The sequence below is a fragment of the Talpa europaea genome (assembly GCF_964194135.1).
Source record: "Talpa europaea genome assembly, chromosome: 14".
Lineage (NCBI taxonomy): Eukaryota > Metazoa > Chordata > Mammalia > Eulipotyphla > Talpidae > Talpa > Talpa europaea.
In genome coordinates, this window is record NC_140082.1 from 4,159,059 (window position 1) to 4,180,834 (window position 21,776).

Below are 21,776 nucleotides of genomic sequence, written 5' to 3' on the forward strand. Positions count from 1 at the left end.
CTTCACATTTCAACGGTTAAAATGTCTTTTCTTATGATGAGGAAGAAAATACAGAAGACAGACGACATAGCAGCATTCACGGTGAGGCTGAAGATGAAAACTGGAAAGAGAAAAGACACTCAGACGGAGACGGGAGAGAGAAAGGCAGAGGGGGAGACAGAGGCTGATGGCCACGTCCAACAGTCCTGCAAGGAGCAGTTAAAAAACAAGCGAGAGAGACCTGGGCTGCGACAGAAGCCCTTTCCCACTGAGGGGCCGGAGCTGCGGATGGGACAGGGTAGTGTTGGGGGCGCCGGGCCCGACATGGCCGCTGGGCAGAGGGACAGCACCTGAAATGGGGGTGGGAGGTGAGACCAGGCCCCAGGGCCTAGTTGAGGGTCCCCCGACAGTTCTCGGAGCCGCAGAGACAGGGGATCTTGACGTCCTCGATGGGGAACTTGTAGTCGTAGGTGATCTCCTCGTTGACGTTGATGTGCTGCTTCGAGTAGATGACGATCTTCTTCTGCGACTCCACCGTGATGACCTTGGCGTAGCAGTTGGGCTGCGGGGGTTGGGAGGAGACGGTGAGACCACCACCCACCCAGGTGCCCACCCCGGCCCTCTACCCGAGGTCCCCCAGACCCAGCAAGCTCCCTGTTCAGTGAGGCCTGCTGGGCCCCGCCGGGGTGACAGGCCCGGGCCTGGTGCCATGAAGCACGATGACGGTGGTGACAGCGAGAAACCACTTCCCGGGCTTCAGTTTCCATTTAGACCACAAGTAACTCCCATGTTTCTGCTTGTAGCCCAAACCCCACTCTGGGCTCTAAAGACGGGATCAGCAAACTCTGGCCCCAGCTGCCAGTTTTTGCAAATAAAGTTTTACTGGCTCGGCGCCACAGCCACTCATTTCCATACGGTCTGGCCGCCTTGTCACAGGGGAGACCAAGGCGCTGCGGAGACCGTCCTGATCACAAAGTCAAAAATAATTGCTACCTGGCCTTGTATAGAAAGGGTTGGGGGGGCCGCTCCAGACACACAGACCCAACTACCTGCTGGATCTCCCTTCGGCAGCCCCAGGAGACTTCTCTGACTCAGCTCACGGCCTGCTCCTGCTGGAGGCTCCCATGCACCCATGCGACAGCAGCAGCCTCTCCCGCAACCCCCTCGCCACACGCAGTCAGCTCTGCCTCCAGAGAACCTCCCGGTCTACCCGCTGCTCTCCCCCGCCACCTCCGTGCGCCTGGACGGCAGCAGCTCGCTGACCCCTGATGAAAACCGCTCCTGGCTCAGCACCCAGGGAAATCCCTCCGAAGGGACAGCAGACCCTGTCGCCCACGACTGCCTTGCCCTTTAGAGAAACTTCTCATGCCCGCAAGGTTGAGTGGGCTGGCCACCCAAACCAGCCACCCTCCCGCTCTCCTGGCCCCCTGGCCTGCCCCCTCAGCCATCCCCCCTCGTAAGGCCCTGCCACGTATTCTCCCTCCCTGCCCCAGGACCTCCCTGCTTTACCTGGGAGCCAGTACCTGCTGACAGCTACTGAGTCAGCACACCCAGAAACCCACCAGGCCTCCCCAACAACCTACGAGGAGAGACAGTCATCGCTCCTGCTTCACAGCTGAGGAAACCGAGGCACAGGGACATTAAGCAACCAGCCAATAGGCAGCAATGCCAAGACTAGACCCCAGAGCTGGGAGAATTTGCCCCAGAAGTCGCCTGCCTCTTGTTGGAAGCAGCAGCCTGTGCTTGTCTGCAGTCCAGAGCCATCCCTTTAATCAACACCGCCCCCTCCCACACACACACATACACCTGTGCTGTCCACCCCAGTCCTCAGCAGCTGCATTAACTTAATTAAATTCAAATTAAAAACTCAGTGCTTCAGTCACACTGGCCACCACCACAGGGGGCACCCCTTCAGGAACGGGGCTGCCCCTGAACGCAGGCTCCTGAGGCCAGCGCGGCCAGCGAGGCCAGGGGCAGACCCGGCCCCACGGGGCTCTCCCGTGACCTGGGAGGGCCCTTCTGGAGTGGCGGAGCCCACCGGGCATGGCAGCCATCTCTGCCCAGTTGGCGGACAGGAACACTGCAGCTGGGCAGAGAGACGCTCCCGAAAAGGCCTCATGTTCCCTACCTTCTTCTCTCCGCCCTCCCCGGCACCCCCGTCCCCACCCTGTACCCCGCGGGGCCTGGCGCCCGCACTCACGTTGCAGCTGTGGTTGATGAAGCGTGCGAAGTTGCCGCACTTGGTGGCGTCGATGATGGTGTCGTGATCCACCCGGAACATGTAGCTGCTGCCGATGCCCTCGTCCTCGTACCGCTTCTCCCGCATGTCGGCGATCACCTGGCCAGGAGGAGCCTCAGCCCTGGCCGTGGGGCCCTCTACCCCCTCCCCGCCCCGGCAGCCCCCCGGGGCGCCCCCATTTCTCCCTCCCCCCACCCCCCCGCAGGCCTACCTGGCGGATGTTCTGGCCCACGTACTCGATGACCATCTCGTCGGCGGCGATTGGCTCCATGGCGAACAGGCCCCAGTCGTGGATGTGGCTTTTGCAGAATTTGAGCTTCTTCTTCCGAAACTAGGGGGGGGGGGGCGGGGCAGGAGGGTGAACCCCGAGGCGGTGCCCTGCGGCCACCCCGGCTCCCGGGCCACCGGGCCTCACCTTGAGCTGGTTGAACTTGAGCAGGTCGCTGTCACAGCTGCCCGTGAAGGAGGACAGGAGGCGCCGCTGCTCGGAGCGCCGCTCGGAGCCGGCCCGCGTGGAGGCGTGCGGCTGCGCGGGGATGCTCATGCCCTGTGGGGCGGTCAGGGGGCACCTGCTGGGGGGCCCGCCCGCCGCCCGGCCCACCCCGCCCTCACGTCCCTAATCCCTAATCGTCATCTCCCTCCCACCGGGTCCCGCGTCAGCGCCCACACCTGCCCCCTTGGCTTCGTGTCCCCCCATGGCGACGGCCACTACGGAGGCACCTGCACAGCGTTTGCTGCCACTGCCCCAGGACCCTTCCTGCTCGCCTTGGTCACTACCACACACCCAGCCCCTTAGGCTAGGTAAGGATGATGATGACACTAACAATTATTTCCTACGACTTCAATTTCCATCGGTACTGCAGCTGCTGCCCAAATTTCTATTTCTAGCCTAGGCCCCGCTATTAAACGCTAGAGAAATGGGCAGCAAATTCTGGCCTAAACATCTTTTTTTTCCAGTCAGGTTTTACTGGTACCTGGCCACGCCCACTCGTTTGCATCCGGTTTGCAAAGTTCTCCCTTTGCCCTCCCAGCAGCTCCTCGGGCCTCTGGGCCTCACACCTGCGTCTCCCTGAGTGTGGCCCAGGGGACTTAGTGAGTCCCTTTCCTGTCTTCTTTTTGTCAAAAGTATTTTTCTCTTTCTCTGAGTTACCCACCTGGTTCATTTCTTTATTTCATTCAGATCTGGTTCAAACGTCACCATCTTTCACTCTCTCCAACTATCAACCCCTAACCTCTCCCGTTTTCTCCACAGTATTTTCTTCACCTGAAATTGTCACTGGCTTATTTCCTACCCCCCACTAAATGTAAGTTCTGCGCTGAAAAGAATTTTGTTTTCTTCACTGTGATAGTCCCAGAACAGCGCCTGGACCGCAGCAGGCACTCAGTAGCTACTTGCGGAGTGAAAAAAGGACTGGCACTTCTGAAAATGCAGTTCGACTCTGCCCATGTCCCTGATGAAAACCACTGCCGCCTTCCCCTCTTTCACCTGCGCGTCTAGGTAGCTCCTTCCACGTGCTAGCCCCCGACTCCACACCACCTGTCACCCACCCCCCTCCCGTAGGGCCCCTGGCCATGGCCTGGTCTGGGAGCCTGTGGTGTGTTCAGGGGTCCCATGGCAGTACCTGGGTGTCTGCGGGGGGCTCATCGGTGCTGGCACGGCTGCTGTTGAGGTATCTGAGCTTGTCCTTCTTGTCGATGGTGTAGAAGCCCTCGCTGCGGGCACAGCCCGTCACGTGCTCTCGGATGCCATCGTCCCGTTTCTTTTTCTTGGCTGAAGAGAGGCTGGTGGGTGGGTGTGGGTCAAGGGCCACATGGACACCGTTGTCCCACCCCCATGCACCAGAGCTGGCCAGCGCCACTGAGGAACAGGGCTGCGCGGGGTACCTAGCCATATGCCCCTGGGTATATTTCTTAGCCACATCCTGCCTGTTTCTCCTTCTATAAACATTTAGGTTGGGTAGTAGAGCTCCTGACAGTGCCAGCACCAGGCCCCGAGGAGCAACAGCCCCAGCTCCAGGGCTATGCTCACAAGTGCCACTCGGGCAGCACCAGAACCCGGCTCAGGGCCAGAGGTGCCAGGGCGCAAGACCCAGCTCTGCGGCCTGGGGGCAGGTGTTAGTTGAACCTCGTGGAGCCCGTTTCTTCAGATGTAAAATGGGAAAAGTCCCAGCCCCCACCTGCCTGGGGTGCTGGGCAAGGGCCTGGGGGCAGGAAGCACCAGCCCCTTCTCGGGCAAACCACGCTGTTTCCTTGGCCCTGAGACCCGCTGACCCGGGGGCACTGCCGGGCCCACCTCAGGTGCCGCCTGTGGAGACGGTAACTAGCACCACTGCCTTGGTGGGCGGCGTGGGGAATGGGGGGCGCCCGCCCCAACTGGCAGGATATAGGGGTGGTACACCCAGAGGGTGTCGTTGAGCCAGTCCATGCCGTTGTCCTGCTGCAGCAGCCGCTCGTAGGTGACACACAGGAAGTGTATGTCTTCCTCATCGATGCCGCCATTCCAGATGTCATACAGGATGGTCATCTCCTCGAACTCTGACCGGGGCCGGAAGAGGGGCTGCGGGGGTGAGAGCTCAGGCGAGGCCGAGCCTATCAGGTCCTCATGACGCTTCTTGGGGGGCCGGCGCCAGGGCCCCCGCCCCTTGGCTATGTCCATTAACTCCCCGGTGAGCTCATCGCGCCCGCGGGGGCCCGGAGGGATGGCCTCAGAGGGCCACTGGTTCTCCAGCTCCTTAAAGGGCAGCTTGGTAGGCTCAACAGGGGGTGGGGGTGGGGGCGGGGGTGGCTGGGGGGGTAGAGGCGGTGGGGGGGCCGGGATCCCCGCGTTCCGGAAGTCCAGGGTCACAGCCCGAGGATCATGGGTACTGGAGAAGACAGGGGTCTGTGGCTGGCCTGGCAAGAGCAAGAGCTCCCTGCCCAGGGCAGCCGCCCCCGGAGGCCGGACAAGAGGACCATCCAGGGAGAGCACAGCCGGCGGGGATCGCCGGGGCCGGCCCGGCTTCCTCTTGATGGGGGGCGGGCAGGGGGCCAGCGGGGCAGGCAGCAGGGGTGGCAACTGGGTGGGGGGCCGAGTCTGGGCCCTCAGGACAGGTACAGGCAATGCCAGGGGAAGGGGCAGGGGCAAAGGCAGTGGGAGGGGCAGGCCCGTGTCCAGGAGTACCGGGGAAGCCAGGGGACCAGCCCGCTCATCACGCCGGCCAGCTGGGAGGGGGCAAACGGGCAGGAGCAGGGGTGCCCCGGGCTCGGGGAAGGTGGGTGTAAAGCTGAAGTCCCGGCCAGGTGTCCTGGGGAGGCCCCCACTGCTCAAACTGGGGGACTGGGATGGGTAGGAAAAGGGGCTGCCGGGCACCTGTGGGGAGCTCAGTGACAGGCCACTGCTGCCCCCTGACAGTGGGGGGTCCCCACTCGGTGTGGCCGGCACCGTCTCCGTGCTCTGCGACTTGGCCAGGCTGCCACAGAGGCCTGGAGTGCGCGGGGGCTGGTCCTCAGGGGGAGGCTCCAGGGGGGTGGGTGGGTGTGGGGGGTCAGGGGTCTTGGGCTCCGGTGGTGGGCTAGGCGGCCTGGGCGGTCGAGGGGGCGGCAAGGGTGGCTGCAGTGGTAAGGAGAGCATCGGAGGAGGCCTGGCCTCGGCCTCCACGTCTTTCTCTGCGGAGAGATGGGCAGAAGGCGCAGCGTTAGAACTTGACTCAATCATCTCTCAATGCCCCGTCCACATCGCCTTACTACACGCTCAGGGCCTGGCCAACTCAGTCCCGAGGCCACAGGGTTTCTACTGAGTACAGGGACTGTCCAACTAACCCACTTGAGGAAGACTTAGCACCCAGCCCAACGTCAAGCACACAGTAAGTGCTTAATAGACGGTGGTGGTGTCAATCAAAGGTGCAGGCAATAGTCGCTGGCCTTTAACACTGTGTCTTTAGAACAGTGTTCTGGGAACAGGAACTGGCCCGTGAATCAGAAATACAGGACCAAGGGAAATTCAATGACTCTTCTCCGCTGGCCAGTCACGGCCCTGGGAGCGTCTCCCAGCAGGCGCCGCCGCTGTCCCACGGCACGTTCACTATCTGAAGACGCCGTCCCCCTCGCCCTGCCTAGAACAGAGGTTCCAGATGACTCGCTGCTGCCAGGTCAGCGCCTTCACAGCCCTGAGGACTGACAGAGGATTGAAGGGAGCTCGAATCAATGTTCAAAAACCTGTGGTTTAGTCCCAAATAACAGAGTTAAACACCACAAGTTCCTTTCCTAGAGGATTTGCTGGAGGTCCCAAGGAACCACACGTGGCTACACGAGTTCAGACCACAAATTTGGCTCCAAGTGCCCGTGGCCTGGTGGCCACCGAGCCTGGTGGCTATGGGACCGAGTGGACACCCCATCCACAGTGAGGCCCTGGGTGGCACCACAGCATACATGCCCCTCTCACCGAGCCCAACACCCAGAGGTCTCCCTCCACCCATCACTAACGTGACTGTGCACACCCACCCCCTTTGGGGGGAGCATCTCATGGGACACCTGGAAAGGCTGGCACCAAGGCAGGGCAATAGCAGCGGCTCCCTCACAGGTGCCAGGCTCTGTGCCGGCACGTTATACACCGCCTCACACATCCTCCCTGACAGCCTCTTGAAAGGGGCACCATGCACCGACCCGACTGCAGCTGGGGAAACCGAGGCTTGGGAAGTGAGGTGATTGACCCACAGCCCCGGCCCATCCAGCAGGTAAGGACCCACCACCTCCTCCCTCTGCCCTCCCGGGGCCATGCGCAGCACCTGGAACGTGCTCCGGCGACGGCGGCAGCCGGGCCTCCACCTCCTTAGTGGGGGGCTCTGGAGACATCAACCTGGCCCCCTCCTGGTTCAGGCCCAGCTCCTCAGGGGGCTCCTTGCAGCCTGCCACCTCCTTGACATCCACGGGCAGCAAGAGGGGCTCCTCCAGCATGGGGCAGACCTGCTCCTCCGGGGCCTCATCCTCGACGTCCACCTCCTCTTCCATGCCCACAGACTCCGTCACAGGCACGTCGCCCGCAGCCATGGTGGCTACGTCCTCCTCGAAGTCGTCCTCCGGGGCAGCGGGAGCCATGTTCTCGTCCGCCGCCGCCGCGTCCTCCTCCTGCTCCTCCTCCTCCCCGGCCCCCAGCTCCTCTTCATCCTCTGAGGATGACGACGAAGACTCGGAGCTTGACTCGAACCCAGAAGACTCGGAACTCTGGCTGGAGGACCCAGGTCTGGCCTTGGAGGTGGCGATGCTCACCGTCTCCTCTGGAAGGGGGACACAGGCGGAGCCCCCTCATCACCTACCCGGGCCAGCCAGGCGCACAGCCCAAGGTCTCTGCAGGGGCGCCAGGCTGGCGGGGCCTAGGCGTGTGGGGGTGTGTGCTAACCAGTCACCGGGTCTTTGCACTGAAGCGAAACCCGCAACATTAAACCAACCATTTGAAAGGAAACACGGTGGGATTTCACACATTCCTAACGCATACGACCACCGACCACCGCTTCCAGCAAGTTCCTAAACACTTTCACCACCCCCAGGCCCAGCCCCTCCAGCCCTCGCCGTCGCCCCGCCCGCCCCACCCTGAGCAGGCACCGCTGCTGGCCTCGGACGCGCCATTGCCCCGCAGGCCTGCGGGGCCTGCCCTGAGCCCGGCGCGACCACCGACCACCGCCCCGGAGACCAGCGGGTCTGCTTGGGCCCTGCCCGACGCGGGGGCCCCGGGGCGCAGCCCCTCACCTCCGTCGGAGTCCCCGCCTTCCTTCTCGCTCGCCTCCGACAGGGCGGTGTCCTCGTCCTCGTCCTCGGACTCGTCCTGGTCGTCGCTGTCGTCCTCGTCGTCCTGGGGGAGCGCAGGGCGGGGGTGGTGAGCGACGGACCCCACTCCCGGCCCAGCACCTCGGGGTCCCGCCCCAAAGGCACCTTATCTGATGCGGACGAGGTGGAGGACGAGGAGACCTGGCTCCGGGGACCTTCCTCCTCCGCCTCAGCCTCCGCCTCGTCCTCGGAGCTCTCCCGCTCCTCCTTGTCAGAGGCGGAGGAGGAGGGCGAGGTCGTGGAGGACCCCGAGGATGAGGACGCAGACGAGGATGAGGACACCGACAGCGACTCCTTCTCGTCCTCCTCCCCGCCGCTGTCCAGCTCCAGGGGCCGCGCCGGCCGCCGCCGCACGCCCACGCCCTTGGGGTCCCGCTTGGCCAGCTCGCAGGGGGCGTCGGCCATGTCCCGGTCCCGCTCGCGCTCGGACTCTGCGAGGAGAGACGGTGTCAGGGCCGAGCCGCGGCGCCGGGAGGAGGGCACCCGGCACCCGGGAGCACGCAAACCTTCGTCTTCCTCATCCACGGAGGTCGAGGGCCGCAGGCGCTTCTGGTCACCGGCCGAGGCCGTGTCCGGCGGCTCCTTCCTCTTGACCTTGAAGGAGGGCAGGCGGATGGCCCCTCGCAGCCCGATGCCCAGGCCCAGGCCCTCGTAGCCCAGGCCCTCGCCCTTGCCCCACGACTCCAGCAGGCACGAGGCGATGCGGTCCTTGGGCTTCGGCCTGTCTTCATCCTTGTGCTCCCCCGACTTCACTGGGGTCAGCGAGGCCTGGGGGCGAGAGGAAGGGACGGTCACTCGGATTGGCACGAGAGGCCGGGGGTGAGCAGCCTGCCTCCCCCTCAACCTGGCAGCTGCAGGCTAACTGGCCGCTTCCTTGCCGTGAACCTGGCCCTCTCGGCCCACCGCGCAGGTCACCCCCAATGCGCCACTCTGTCTCACCAACCCCCAACTGTCTCACCTGCAAAATGGGGTGCAACAGCCCCCTGCCTCAGAACGGGCGCTCTCGCGCTTTGGAGGTGGGCGCCTGAGGGCTGTGCTGCGGGCAGACGCCCGGGTCACCGAACACAGGTTTCACAAACTAATGTCCCCACTACTCTATCTTGGGGTGCAGGGGGCGGCCCTCGCAGTCATGTGCCTCAGGGAGGGGGCGCCGCTAGGGCCCCACCCGGCGCACCTTGGCCAGCCGCTCCTTCTTGTCCCACCACTCGTCGAAGGCGCGGAAGGCCACCACCTCCACCATCTTGCGGTTCAGGTCGCGCTTCATGATGGCCTTGAGCTCCTTGAGGACCACCAGCAGGACGCCGTCCACCGTGGCCTTGTGCGGGTCCTCCTGGCGCGGCACATAGCCTGGTGGTGGCACCGACGGGTCAAACTTGGGCAGCGGGGGCCAGGGCTGCCCACGGCCGGGGCCGGCATTGCTCAGGGAGAAAGGGCCCCGGTACGGGGGCAGGTTGACAAACTGCAGTCCTGCCGAGGCGGCGGCCGCGGCCGCGGCCATGAATGGTGGGTAGGGGCAGGCGCCCTGGCCGGTCATCAGCCGGCTCAGCATCTGCGTTTGCATCTGGAAGGACATGGGCATGCCGCCCCACTGGCCACCCAGCACGTGGCTCATGTCCACCTGCATCACAGGAAACAGCCCGGGCGGGAAGGGGGGCAGCGGTGGCAGGATGGGCGGGGGCGGGACGCCGGGCGGCCCTGGCAGGGGGGGTGGGGGCACAGCCACAGCCGGGTGGGCTGGGGGCGGTGGGGGAGGTGGTGGGGGCAGAGGTGGGGGCATGGGGAAGCCGGGCTGGGGTGGGGGTGGGGGCGGGGGTGGGGGCAGTGGTGGGAAGCCGGGGGGTGGGGGCAGTGGCAGGGTCGGGGCCAGCACGGAGGGGGCTGCCACAGCCGCGGCCCCTGAGGTCACCACCATGGGCTTGGGGCAGTCGGCGCTGGTGATGGGGGCGGAGGGCATCTCATCGTCTGAGATCTCCATGTCCTCGCCGGAGGACGGCTGGCCCTGCAGGGAGAGAGGGGAGGGGCGGGCTGGGTCCGGGCAGCCGCAGCCCTGCCAGACCAGGTGGCCTCTGCAACTCCGACACCGGTCCTTCCCCAGGTCCCCCTCCCCAGCCAGGCGGCCTCAGACGAGTCACCACTCAGCTCTCCAAAGTTCAGGTGCCCCAGGTGCCCGACGGGCAACGCAGGGCCCGCCTCAGGGGCTATCACCAGGACTCGCTCAACAAACGTTCGCTCTGCAGCTGCTGTGTGCCAGACACCGTTCCTGTGCGGGGGACACAGTGGCCACAGGCGAACGGGGCTGACCTTCCAGAGAGAAGAGACCAAGGGAACAGGGATGAAGAAATGACCTAAGTAAACAGCAGTGAAGAAAAAGGGGGTAGAGTGAGGAGAAGTAGATTCTGTTTCAATTTGAGAGATTCTGTTTCAATTTGTATTCAGAGGACACCGCCAACAGTTAACTCCCCTGCAGCGGCGCCTGGGTAAGCACTTCAGTGTCTGCCCCGGCCCAGGAAGTCCCGGAGCCGCCCGCGGACAGTCTGCGCCTCAGTCCGCACTGATGAGGCAACAGCACAGAAAGCTCAGGTGACTCGCCCGAGGTCACACAGCCAGTGAGAGACGGAGCCGGGGCTGCCGCGCGGGGTCAGCCAGCCACGCACGGCGGCTGACAGGGTCTGGTGGAGGCAGCACTGGGCAGGGGTCGGCAGAACTCAGGGTCCCTCCACAGGAGGCGAGTCCTCCGTTGCCCGCTAGTACTCTTCTCACCCGGACGCCAGCCAGCACGCGGCTGGGCACACCAAGCCTCGCCTCCCATCTGTGCCGTAACCTCGCAGGGTGGGTCTACTCTCATCCTGCGGGGGGGGGGGTGTGGGGGGGGCTGGCACTCCAGCCCAGGTGCCTGCTTGGTCAGGGGCTGTGGTCAGAATGCAGAGACGCGGTCCCAGCTGAAGAGGGGCGAGGGGTCAAAGACGACCCCGGTTCTAAAATCTGACAGGCACCCCATGACACAGACCTTGGGGAGTTGGACACACAGGCCTAGAAGTGGAGGAGCATTGGGGTCTGGATGGAGATGGTGAAGTGAGAAGGCCAGGAAAGGGGTGGGGCAAGGAGGGCCAGGCCACCCCACCCCAGGCTCAGGTATCAAAGCAAGAGGGGACACAGAGGCCCAGGCCCTGCCCGGGGAGCAAGGCGGAGCAAGGCACGAGGAGACAGTGCCTTTGCAGGCTAGGAGGGGCTGGGCCGGCAGCCTGGGGCGGTCACAGGTCAAACTTACTGTGGCATCAGGAGGTCTGGATTTCGCCAGGCTCCCACTGTGCACACATACACTTTCCCACAGGGTTCCCGGGGGCTGGGGGGCTGGGCCTGACAAGGGGACTGAGCCGCACCCCAGAGATCAGCCCTGGACAAGGCCCAGCATGGCCACGGCAGGACCGGCACACAGAGGGTTAACTGAGCAAAGCCACCAGCCAATCGCCAGGCTCCAGCCCTGGGCCAGGCCCCTCCCACCGCCCCTCCAGCTGGGAGCCCGAAGGTCCAGGGCCACCAGCCCAAATCCATTTGCGCTGCCTTCTGCCTTGCCGGGGGTTCCCCAGAGACACCCTCACTTAGGCCCAGACAGCCCCGGGCAGGTGTTCTCACCACCCCATTTCACAGACAAGGAAACCGAGACTCAAGAGAGAAAGAGCCTTCCCCAAGTCGCACAGTGAGCGACAGAGCTGGCACCCAAGGTTCAAGGGCTGGAGCCTGCACTTTTAACAGCCAGTCTCTGGAAATCCCCTACTCCACCAGGCCCCCCAACCCCCACCTGCAGAGCTCTCCCACAAGGCCAGCCTGGACGGGGGCTGCCGGGACCTCACCCCTTCGAGAGTCAGCGCCCAGAAGTCCCGGTGCTGCCCTCTCGACCTCCAGCAGGGGGCTCCCGAGGGCCATCCTGGAAGTTCTCAGCACTGCCCCCCACCCCCGGCACACAGCTCGCTGGGCCTCCGTCTTGCCTTCCCACAGTGACAGGGCAGGACAGTCCACTCCCTCAAGACCATGCTGAGCTGGATGCTGAACCAGTCCGTCAGCAGGGCAAACAACCCCCAACCTAAGGCAGCTGAGAGGAAGGAGAGGGAGGATGGCAGTGCTGGCAGCACCCCACCTCTGCACATCTGTCAACCCCCGGTCTGGACTCCTTGGCTCTGGAAACCACTTCCCCAGAACTGCCTGGAGGCCCCGCGGAGCCCCAACCACCTGTGGTCCCCTCTCAGGCAGCCAAGTTCCTCTCCGTTCCTCCCTGAGGCAGCCAAACCAGCCTACTCAAAGGGTCTGGGGCGGGGGTTGTGTGTGTCCTCCTCCCCACCGCCTCCAGGGCACCGGGCTGTGTCTGAGCCGGAGCCCTTGGCGGTTCACTCATGCCCGCCCGCGGGACCACAGGTTCCAACCCAAGTCTCCAGGAGGGCCAGGACTGGAGGGTGGAGGGCAGAGTCAAGATGACCTAATCCACCCCCAAGGGGACAGGGCATCACCCCCGCCCGACCCTGAAGCCAGAGGCTTCAACAGTGAGACCCCATGAGGCCCTATGGGGGTGGGGGAGGGGTCAACTCTGCCCATTCCCGGTGGTACCCCTCCCCAGGACGGACCTTCCACTCAGGCACTGGGGGAGCTGGGAGCAGAGGCAGGTGCTCTCCCTGCCCACTGTGGTTTCCCATCTCCTCAGAGGGCACCAGGCTCCAGGAGACTAAGCTCCAGAGCTTCCCTGGTCTAGCCCAGCAGAGTGCTCCCGCCAAAACCTCTCCCCAAATCCTCGGGAGTGTCAGACCAGCTTTCATCATCCCCAAGCAACCTGACAGAGAGGGGGGTCCAGGAGCATCGCATAACGAGGAAAGTGACAGGATCGGGCCATGTTTCCCTTCTCCTCAAGGCTGCTAGGGGGCTCGGAGCCAAGCCAGCTGCCGTCCCAGCTCCGGGTGCTTACTGTTTGCTCGGCTACTTTGGCTGCCCTAACCCTGGTGCTCCACTGTAGCTCGTGCTGCTAAGAGGCTGTTTCAAAGGGGAGAAGAGGACCAGAGAGACAACCCACACGGGACAGGAATGGACAGACAGGGTGGTTGGTACCTCATCCATCTTCTCTGAGGTTGGGGTCCTGTCTCCAGCCAGGTCCAAGGCCACCTCAGCTGTCTGACCCAAAAGACTGGCAGGGTCCGGGGGGCCTGGCTTGGGAGGGGGCCGGGATCCCAGGCCCAGGTCAAGCTCATCGTCCTCATCAGAGTCGGGCAGCGGCGTGGGGCTGATGTCCTCCAGGCCGGTGCTGGAGGGGCGCGAGGAGGGCGGTGTGGGGCCTCGAAACCCTGGCTGGGAGTTCGTGCCAAAGGGGGCGAGGGGCGAGAGCTGGGAGGAGGAGGAGGAGATGGGGCTGCCCTCCATCTGCAGCTCCGTGTCCGAGTCCTGCTCGCGGAGGAAGGGCAGCTTGGTGCGCTGCTCCTTCAGCAGCATCTCGATGCGCGAGTCCAGGCTGTCGTGGGGCTTCTCCGGCCCTGCGGGCGATGACTCCAGTGTCGGGGTGCCGGGGCTGTCACAGGGCTCGGGGCTCCAGCCAAAGGTGGGCCGGCCCCCCAGCTCCATGCTGTTAGCGTCAGGGGGCGGCGGGCCGGGGGGCGTGCCTGGCTTCTCCTTGGCCAGGGGTTCGGTGGGCGGCAGGGGCGGGGGCACGGGTGCCCTCCGGAACTCCCCACTGTCACGGGCCCCAAAGGTGGACGTGGCGCCGGGCTCTTCGGGGGGCGGGGGGAAGGGGGGCGCAGGGGCCTGGTACGGGGAGAACGCCGACTTGAACGTCACTCCGGGAGCAGGGGCGGCCTGGGCGGGCGGCGGAGTGTGGGCAAACGTGGCTGACTCTTGCGGCTGCGCCTTGAAAGGTGGGCCGCCGCTGCCCGCGCTGCTGCCCACCGCCCCGAACGGGAGGTCCGCGGCGCCCCGGAAGGCAGCGGCGGCCCCCACCACCGCGGCGACCGCGGCAGAGTTGTGGACATAATGATGCTCGTGGCGGCGGTTGTAGGCGTCCGTGAACTTGCTCTCGTGGCGCCGGGCCTTGAAAGTTGTTGTGGGATCCTGGCCAAAGAGGTAGGAGGGTGTGGGCTGACGGCTGGAGTAGCTGGAGTCCTGCGAGAAGGGGGTGCCCAGGCGCGGCGTGAGCGGTGTGCCCTGTCCGTAGGAGTTGGGGGTGTCCAGGCGGCAGCTGGAGTAAGCAGTGTCCTGGGAAAAGGGTGTCCCGCCACTATTAGGGGTGACAGAGGATGAGCCAGAGCCACAGCCTGCAGACAGGCCGCCATCCTTGAAGCGCTTCAGGGCATCTGACAGCTAGAGAGAGAGAGCAAGAGCGAGATTAAGATCACTGCAGGTCAAACACGCATGGAATGGCGCTGTTTTCCCTTCTCACTCTGGCTGCTGGGGTCCTCGGAGCCAAACTGGTTGCTCCAGACCTACAGCGCGCCCACGGAAGGGGTGGGGGTGTCTAAAGGAGCGGACGGTCTGCCCGTCCTCTTCTCCTGGGACAGCCAGTTACCCTCACGGAAACATGAAGGCTCTTCCTAATCCCTGCGGCAGAGAAGGGCAGACCCTGACATGTTGGTCTGCGCTGGGCTTTCCTTCCTGCCTCCGGTTCTCAGAAACCAAAGACCTTCCAGGCGGAGGGGGCCGGGGAGAACTACGATCCCGGGAGCAAGGGACGAGCCAACGGGTCCTTCCCGCATCTCCTCCCGCATCTCCCGGTGTTTTAGGGTTTAAACAGAGTGGCAAGGCCGAAGTGCCTCGTGGACATGCCAGCAGCCCCGCGAGGGAGCAGAGATTCTTGATTCTGGAAAAGTTGCTCCTGAGGGCGCTGGGCAGATGCTGGGGGAGGAGCTGGGTTGCGCATCTTGCTGCGTGAGGGGACTCCAGGTGGGTGCGGGAGGAACCTCTGCTTTCCGGGAACGGGGTGGAGGGCACCGCACCCAGCCACGGGCCAGCGTCGATGTGGAAGCAGGACTGGCCGGGCTCTGGGTCTGCAGGAATGGCAGCCTGCGCGGGGGAGGGCCTCAGCCTTGCTCAAGGAGCGCTTGGCCAGAGCGGACCATTGGAAGCCGTGAGAACCCGTGATGGGAGTGCGCAGGCTCCCTTCCCGCCTAGGCCTGGTGTCCATGGATGGGGTTGAAGTGAGCGTGGAGAGGGCACACGGGGGAAATGGTAATGGGGGGCTGACATCAATACACCCACCTGCAGGGTCTCATTCACGATAGGAGAGACAGCATCCAGCTCCCCCACTGGCAGGGTCTGGGGTGTGTACCGGCCCGTGACCAACAGCTCGTAGAACCTCATGCGGGTTTCCCCTGTGGAAGGACGAGGGGGCAGTGCTCAGCCAGGCTCTAGGACGGGATTCCAAGCTGCTCACCTGGGGCGTCAGGCCTGGCGAAGCTGGGAGCCCCTGACCCAGTCCCCAGCATTCCTAGGAGTCCTGCCCCTTCAGCAAAGCTGCTGAACTGTTGTGACTTTTCTGATCCCGAGTCAGAATTTAATGCCCATTGGGGCTGGGACTCCCCCGAATTCAGAATGCCCCCCTCCAACGCAAAGCCCTTTCCTGTCACCTAGGTCACGGTGCCCTTGGACAGGTCTACCCAGCCAGTGAGCAACAACGAGAAGAAACCCGGGGACGTGGTGGCGCCTATGAACTCTCTGTGGCCAGGTGACCAGCAGAGTTTGTAAAACACACTCTAGAAACCCACATGCTCCTCCTCCAACCAGGCTCACCAACCCTGCCTGGGGCCCAGGCCCACTGAGCCCTGTGGGTAACCCTCCACCACCCCAGAGTGGCCTTTATAGAGCAGGGGCCCCCAGAAGATCCATATTTATAGAGCCCTCCACGCAGCTGCTCACATATGCAAAGGAGCCGCATTCCTTGAGCTACACTTTACTGCTCTTTCTTGAAATACAAACTTGGTTGGCAGCCTCTGTGGGCTTTTTTTTTTTTTTTCTTTTTCTTTTTGCAGAAATGAAATTTTGGTAAGATCTGGCTGCTGCTTAGAAGGGGCATGTGGTAGGAGAGGGGGTTCCACATTCAATCCTCATGAGGAAATCAGACTGCCATCCCCCTAGGGGGTATGGAGATTTAAAGGGGCTCATATTCCACCCCCCTCTCCAAGACTGAGAAATCAGAGAAGTGGGGGCAGTAGATTGGACTGATGCCTGACACAGAAGCAGGTTCAGGCTGGTAAGAGTCTGTGGGATAACTGTGCCCCCAGGACCAGTGTCCCTTCATCACCCTCTGCAAGGTCTCAGAGACTCAGGCCGTTTGTGCTCATTTTTTAAGGCAAAAGAGAAAAAGGTAGGGTTAGACTCTGGGTGCCCCTAAACCCTGTGGTCCCAAAGCCCCTGGAAACTATCCTCCTAAGCCCTGGGTCTCTCTCACAGGAGAGCCCACGGGACTCTGGAACTGACCGCGTCTGCCAGTGACAGTGCTGGCGGGTTCTTAGACTCAGCACCATGGGTGGGAACTTTCCTAGAGAGGCCACAGACAAACTTTGGGGGTGCCCTAGAGTCCCACAAGCACCTCCGGTCGGCCTCCAGGAGGAACCTCCCGGGCCGGGGAGGGTGGGAGGTGTGTCCCGTCGGGGCCCTCCCGGCAGCAGGCTCAGGCCACCCGAGCAGGCCCGGCAGGGGCGGTGCTGCTGTCTCTTTAAGAGAGGAGGGAGCCTCGGAGCGGCCTCCAGCACCCAGGGCCCGCCAGCCACTCTCTCAGGACCGTATCAATGAAACCACACTCGGGGACCAGATTGGTTCCCACTCCCAGGGGGAAGGGGAGGTAAAGGGGGGAGCAGCACCCTGCATGCTTGTAGAACTCTCCTTTCAGTTGAAGGACCACCTCTCACACACTGAAAGGCATCTAGCGACTTCCTCTGTCACCCACAAATAAACAAACCCGGCCTCCTCCCGAACTTAGCCGGCAACGCCGGGGACCGTCTACACCCGGGACACCCGGGCTCGGAGAGGGGCCCGAGGGGGCTTCAGTGGTGGGGAGGCCTCCGGGTGGCCCCTAGGGGTGCAGTGGCCAAGGACTGGCACACTTGGTAAATTATAGCTTGTCTCCTAGCAACAGACAACACATTTAGTTCCACGTGACTCTACCCTCTGGAGGGGGCAAGGAAAAAAATTGTAAGGGGGCACTGGAGGAAGAGCCGGGGGATCCCCAGCACGGCAAAAGGCAGGCAAAGGGCCACGCTGACAGGTCCGGCCCGGGCTCCCCGGCCGAGGGGGCCCCACTCACCTTTGGTGTCCAGCTCCACGTGGATGATGTTGCCCATGACCGAAGTGCTGTGCAGGTGCTGCACCGCCTCCTTGGCGCCCCTGACCGTGGCAAAGACCACCTTGGCGATGCCCAGGTGCTTCTTGGTCTTGGGGTTGTACAGGATCTCCACCTCCTCCACCTCGCCATACTTCTTGCACATGTCCCTCAGGAAGTTTTCGCGGATGTTGTCGTTGAGCTTGGCGAACGTCACCTGCTTCGGCGGCACCGGGCCCACGTAGAACTCATCGATCTGGCCGGGCCGAGGGGGGCGGGGAGCGGGAGGGCGCTGAAGCCGGGGGGAAACGCGGCCTCCCGCGCCCGCCCCTGACAACAATGAAGGGTGAAAAATAAAAAAATAAAAAATTGGGGGAAAAAATGCACGCGGGCGGGCCCGGGAAGCGGAGGATTAAATCGTTTGGAACGTGGAAGTCCTCGGGGCTCGAAAGCAAAGGGGAAAAGAAACAGTTTCTCTTTCCCCGCCCCCGAGCTGGCCGCCGCTCCCCGCCGCCGGCCGCCGCGACCCCCGGGGCCGCGGGGTCCCCCGGCCGGGCCTGGGGCCGAGGGGGCGGGTCCCGCCGAGCCCCGCTGCGGGGCGCGCAGGACGCGGGGTCGGCGCCCGCGGGGGGCGCAGCGTCCGGGGTCACTCCCTGGCCTTGGGGTCCCCCCGCCGCCGCCTCCCGTCCCCGCCAAAACTTCCCCGGCCCGGGCGGCGGGAAGGCGGGTCGGGCCGGGCCGGGCCGGGCCGGGCCGGGCCTGGCGTTATTTTCGAACTCGGGAGCGGGGACCCCGCGGGGCGGGGGGAGGGGCCCACCTTGAATTTGGGCACCGACAGCTCCAGCTCCTTGTTCTTGGTCCAGATCCCGACGACCCGGGGGTCCTCCACGATGTCCACCGGCCGGTTGCTGGACATCTGCGGGGGCGGGCGGGTTGGGGCGGGTCGGGCGGCCGCTCCCCCGGCCCCGCGGCCCCGCGCCGGCGCCCGTGACAGTTGGGGCGGCGGGGGCCCCCCGGCCGCCCGCACCCCCGGCCGCGGCCACTCACCGCCAGGCTGAAGTGCTGCCCATCGTAGCGGTACAGCTTGTGGTGCCCCTTCTTGAGCGCCGGGTCGATCATCAACTTGTAACTTCTCCAGTGGTGGTTCCTCCTCTCGCCCGCGGGCCCGGGCTGCGGCGGGGGCTGCTGGAGCGCGGGGGGGTGGCTGTTCTCCATGCCGTTACCCCGACCTGCAAGCGGCGAGGGGCGTCGGGCCGGGCGCGGCCGCACACGCGGGCCCCCCGCCCCCCGCCCGGCGCGCCCCGAGCCGCGCTGTGCGGCCGGCGCCCCCGGATCGGCCCCGGCGGGAGCGCGGCCCGCCCGCCGCCCGCCCGCCCGCCCGGCCCGCCCGCCCGGCCCGCTGTCGGCGGCGGCGGCGGGGCCCGGGCCGGGGCGGCGGGGCCGGAGGACGCGGCTCCGGCCCTCGGCGCCCGCCCGGCGCCCGCCCGCCCGGCCGCCCGCGGCTGCTCGGCCCGCGCGGGGCTCGCGGCAGGCCCGGCGCCGCCCGCCGCCCGCCGCCCGCCGCCCGCCCGGGCTCCCGCCGCCGGCGCGGCCTCCCCGGCCGCTTACATCCCCGCCGGGCGCCGGCCTCCCCGCGCCGCCAGCCAGTACATGGTGCGCCCCGCGGGGGCCGGGGCCGGGGCCGGGGCGGCCGGGCCGCGGGCCGGGAGGGGGGGGCGCCGCCGCCGCGGCTGCCGGGCCCGGAGCTGCCGCCGCCGCCGCTGCTGCTGCCGCCGCTGCTGCCGCTGCTGGCCGGGAGGCGGCGGGCGGCGGAGGCTCGGGCTCGGCGCCCCGCGGCCGCGCATCCCACAATACCCCGCCTCGGCCGCTCACCCTCCGCCTCTTCCTCCTCCTCCCGCGCTCCCCCGGCGCGCTCCGCGGCAGCTGCGCCGCCGGCGCCGGCCGAGCCCCGCGCCCCGCCGGCCCCTCCCGGGGGAGCCTCCTAATTTATTTATTCTGCGGGGACCTGGGTGGGGGGCGGCGGCGGGCGCCCCGCTCCACCTCCCGCGGCCGGGCGCCCCGCGAGCGCGGCCGCGCGCCTCGGCCTCCGAAACTGTTTCCAAACTGCCGGGAGGCGCTGGGCGCGGGCCGGGCCGGGCCGGGCCGGGGCCGGGGCCGGGGGGGCGGCGTGCGGGTGTGACTGTGCGGGGACGCGGGAGCCGGCGGGCGGGGGGCGAGGCGGCTCCGGGCAAGTTGCACTCGAGGTATCCGCGCCCCGGCTTCCTCTTTCGCCCGCGCCGCCCGCCCGGGGGGGCGCCGAGGGGGACCCGGCCCGGCCCGGCTCGGCATGACCCCGCCGGGGACGCGGCCCCGGCCGGGTGGGAGACGCGCCCCTCTGTTTTTATATTTGGCGAGGAGCGCCCGGTAATTGTCTGGAACACATGCTCCTCGCGGCCCCCCCGGCGGAGGAGCGAGTCCCCCTTCTTTGCATTTCCCTTTCCTTCCCCTTTCTTTATTAAAGGGCCGGGAGCCCGGCGGCCAATCAGCGCGCGGCTTCCATTTTGTGAGTTCAACTCCGCGGCTCCCGGGCGTCGCGAGGACGCGTCTGCGGCCCCCTCCGCCGCTCCTGCCGGGCGGCCGCGGCGAGAGAGCCGCCTCGCCGGGGCTCCGCGGCGGCGTGTTTCATATTGGGGCTCTTTTCGGGGTTTGTAATTTGGCCGTGGGGAGGTAATTGGCTGGAGCAGGGCGGCAGCGCGCGGCAGCCAATCAGCGGGCGGCTTCTATAGGGCCTGAGTTATTAGACGCTGATCTCAAAACATCCTTCATCAGACACCAAGGAGAGGCCAACAGATGAGGGGAGCCATTTTTCTGCAATGGAATTAAATGGCCAAGTGGGTTTTTCCTTTGTTGCAAATGGGGAACGTTTTTCCTTTGACTCCACCATCCAGTTCAGGACGCCTCAGTGTGTTTAACACTTGTCAACAGGCTAAAGGACTCAAAATTGGAAGAATGAAGAAGGCTTTTTTTAAAAAGATCTGGATTTTTCCTTATGACTTGGAATCCATCTTTGTCTTGTATAACTAGGTCATAGCACACCATTCATGTCAGCAGTTAACAATTTTGAATTCCAAAAAACCTAAGTAAATGACATATTTAATTTTTTCCTCTTTTTTTTTTTTTCTTGGGTGGGTGGGGGGAGCTTGGAGCTGTCTTAATCTGTATTCTCTTGACTGAACAATAAATTTTTAAATATATATCGTTTCCTCTATTAAACACTTAAACCTGGCCATCTTATTAACTCCTTCTGCTCTCTTTTTTAACAAGGTAATGTTTTAAATGTATAGCTTTAGGACTAGCGAGATGGCAGCAACAAATGTTGTAAGCAGTTGTTACTCTTTTTAAGTTTTTTTTTTTAAACCTTTTACATTGTAAGTACCCAATCCATTCTGTCCTTAGCAATGCACTTTTCATGTTAATGTTGCTGAGATGTCCTTAATTTCTGAACCTTCATCTGCATGTATGTCTTTGTCTCTTTTGTCTAGTAGAAGCCAGTTAAAATGCTTTTAGGCGATTTTGCTTTTAGAAAGCTAAGGTGTTTAGCTTTAAGCTTTTGAAAATGTTTACAGCAGTAAATGCTGCTCAGCTTTCCTCCCAGTAACATGTCCACTTTCTTTGAAAATCGATCTATTTGAAGAAAAACAGCTCTGTTTTTCTCGTCTTGGTTAAGGGGGTGGGTGAGAGAAAGGAAGACCTTTTCTTTGTGTAAAGAGACGAAAGCCGTCACAGGAAACTAGATTAAAACGGGAAAACAAGTCCTAGCTGGCTCGAGCCAAACACCGACGTTAACTCGGGGTATTTTCTATGGCGGTTGGGATGGCCGGTCCGTCTTTTGCCTTTGTTTGATTTGACTGTGTATTTTCGCCTTTTGTCTCTTAATGACGATCACTGCTAAATCCAGAGCAGTATACAGTCCTCAGCGAAGCCGCCTTTTGCCAACCCAACCCTGGAAAGTTTGCAGAAGTGGAAGGAGCAGAAAATGCCATGAGAGTGTAACTTACAAAAAGGTAACAACAACAAAGACACCACCATTCCCCCAAATGCCCCCAACTAAACAATCCCCCTCAAACGACGTTTTTTACAATAACACCTCCAAAACCTCCGCCCAGCTTGATCTTCCAGACTCCATGGCACCGGGCTGAGCGGGTAAGTAAAAAAAAAAAAAGAAGAAGAAGAAGAAAGAAAGGAAAAAAATGTGCCTTTTGTCCCTTCGAGGAAATCTTTTCAAGCAGGCCAAGGGCTGCGATGTTTGGTAGCTGAGGGGAGAAGGTTTCTGGAGCTTTATGTTTGGCAGCCGGATCGGGAAGGAAGGGGGGGTGGGGACGAGGAGGGCTCTTCAGACCCCTTAGCCCCTTCTGCCCCGGAGGCGAGCACAGGGGTCCCCCCGCGACTTCGGGCACCCACGGAGTCGCCTGCGCTCGTCTCCCTCGCTGGTCCCAG

General features: G+C 63.7%; 1 protein-coding gene across 1 annotated transcript; it reads right to left on the reverse strand.

Moving 5' to 3' along the window:
* Nucleotides 1-367: 367 nt before the first annotated feature.
* On the reverse strand, nt 368-18,529 carry SETD1B (SET domain containing 1B, histone lysine methyltransferase; the record flags this gene model as incomplete). The annotated part of the gene is made up of 15 exons (XM_084253181.1): nt 18,348-18,529; nt 18,118-18,216; nt 17,286-17,556; nt 15,242-15,354; nt 13,109-14,347; nt 9,192-10,016; nt 8,099-8,785; nt 7,940-8,042; nt 6,982-7,470; nt 4,597-5,863; nt 3,841-4,000; nt 2,634-2,765; nt 2,430-2,549; nt 2,180-2,317; nt 368-541 (listed from the first exon to the last, which is right to left on the reverse strand). Exons 1-15 carry the CDS (start codon nt 18,513-18,515, stop codon nt 368-370), a joined length of 5,985 nt encoding a protein of 1,994 aa, XP_084109307.1. The 5' UTR covers nt 18,516-18,529.
* Between the last annotated feature and the right edge of the window lie 3,247 nt (nt 18,530-21,776).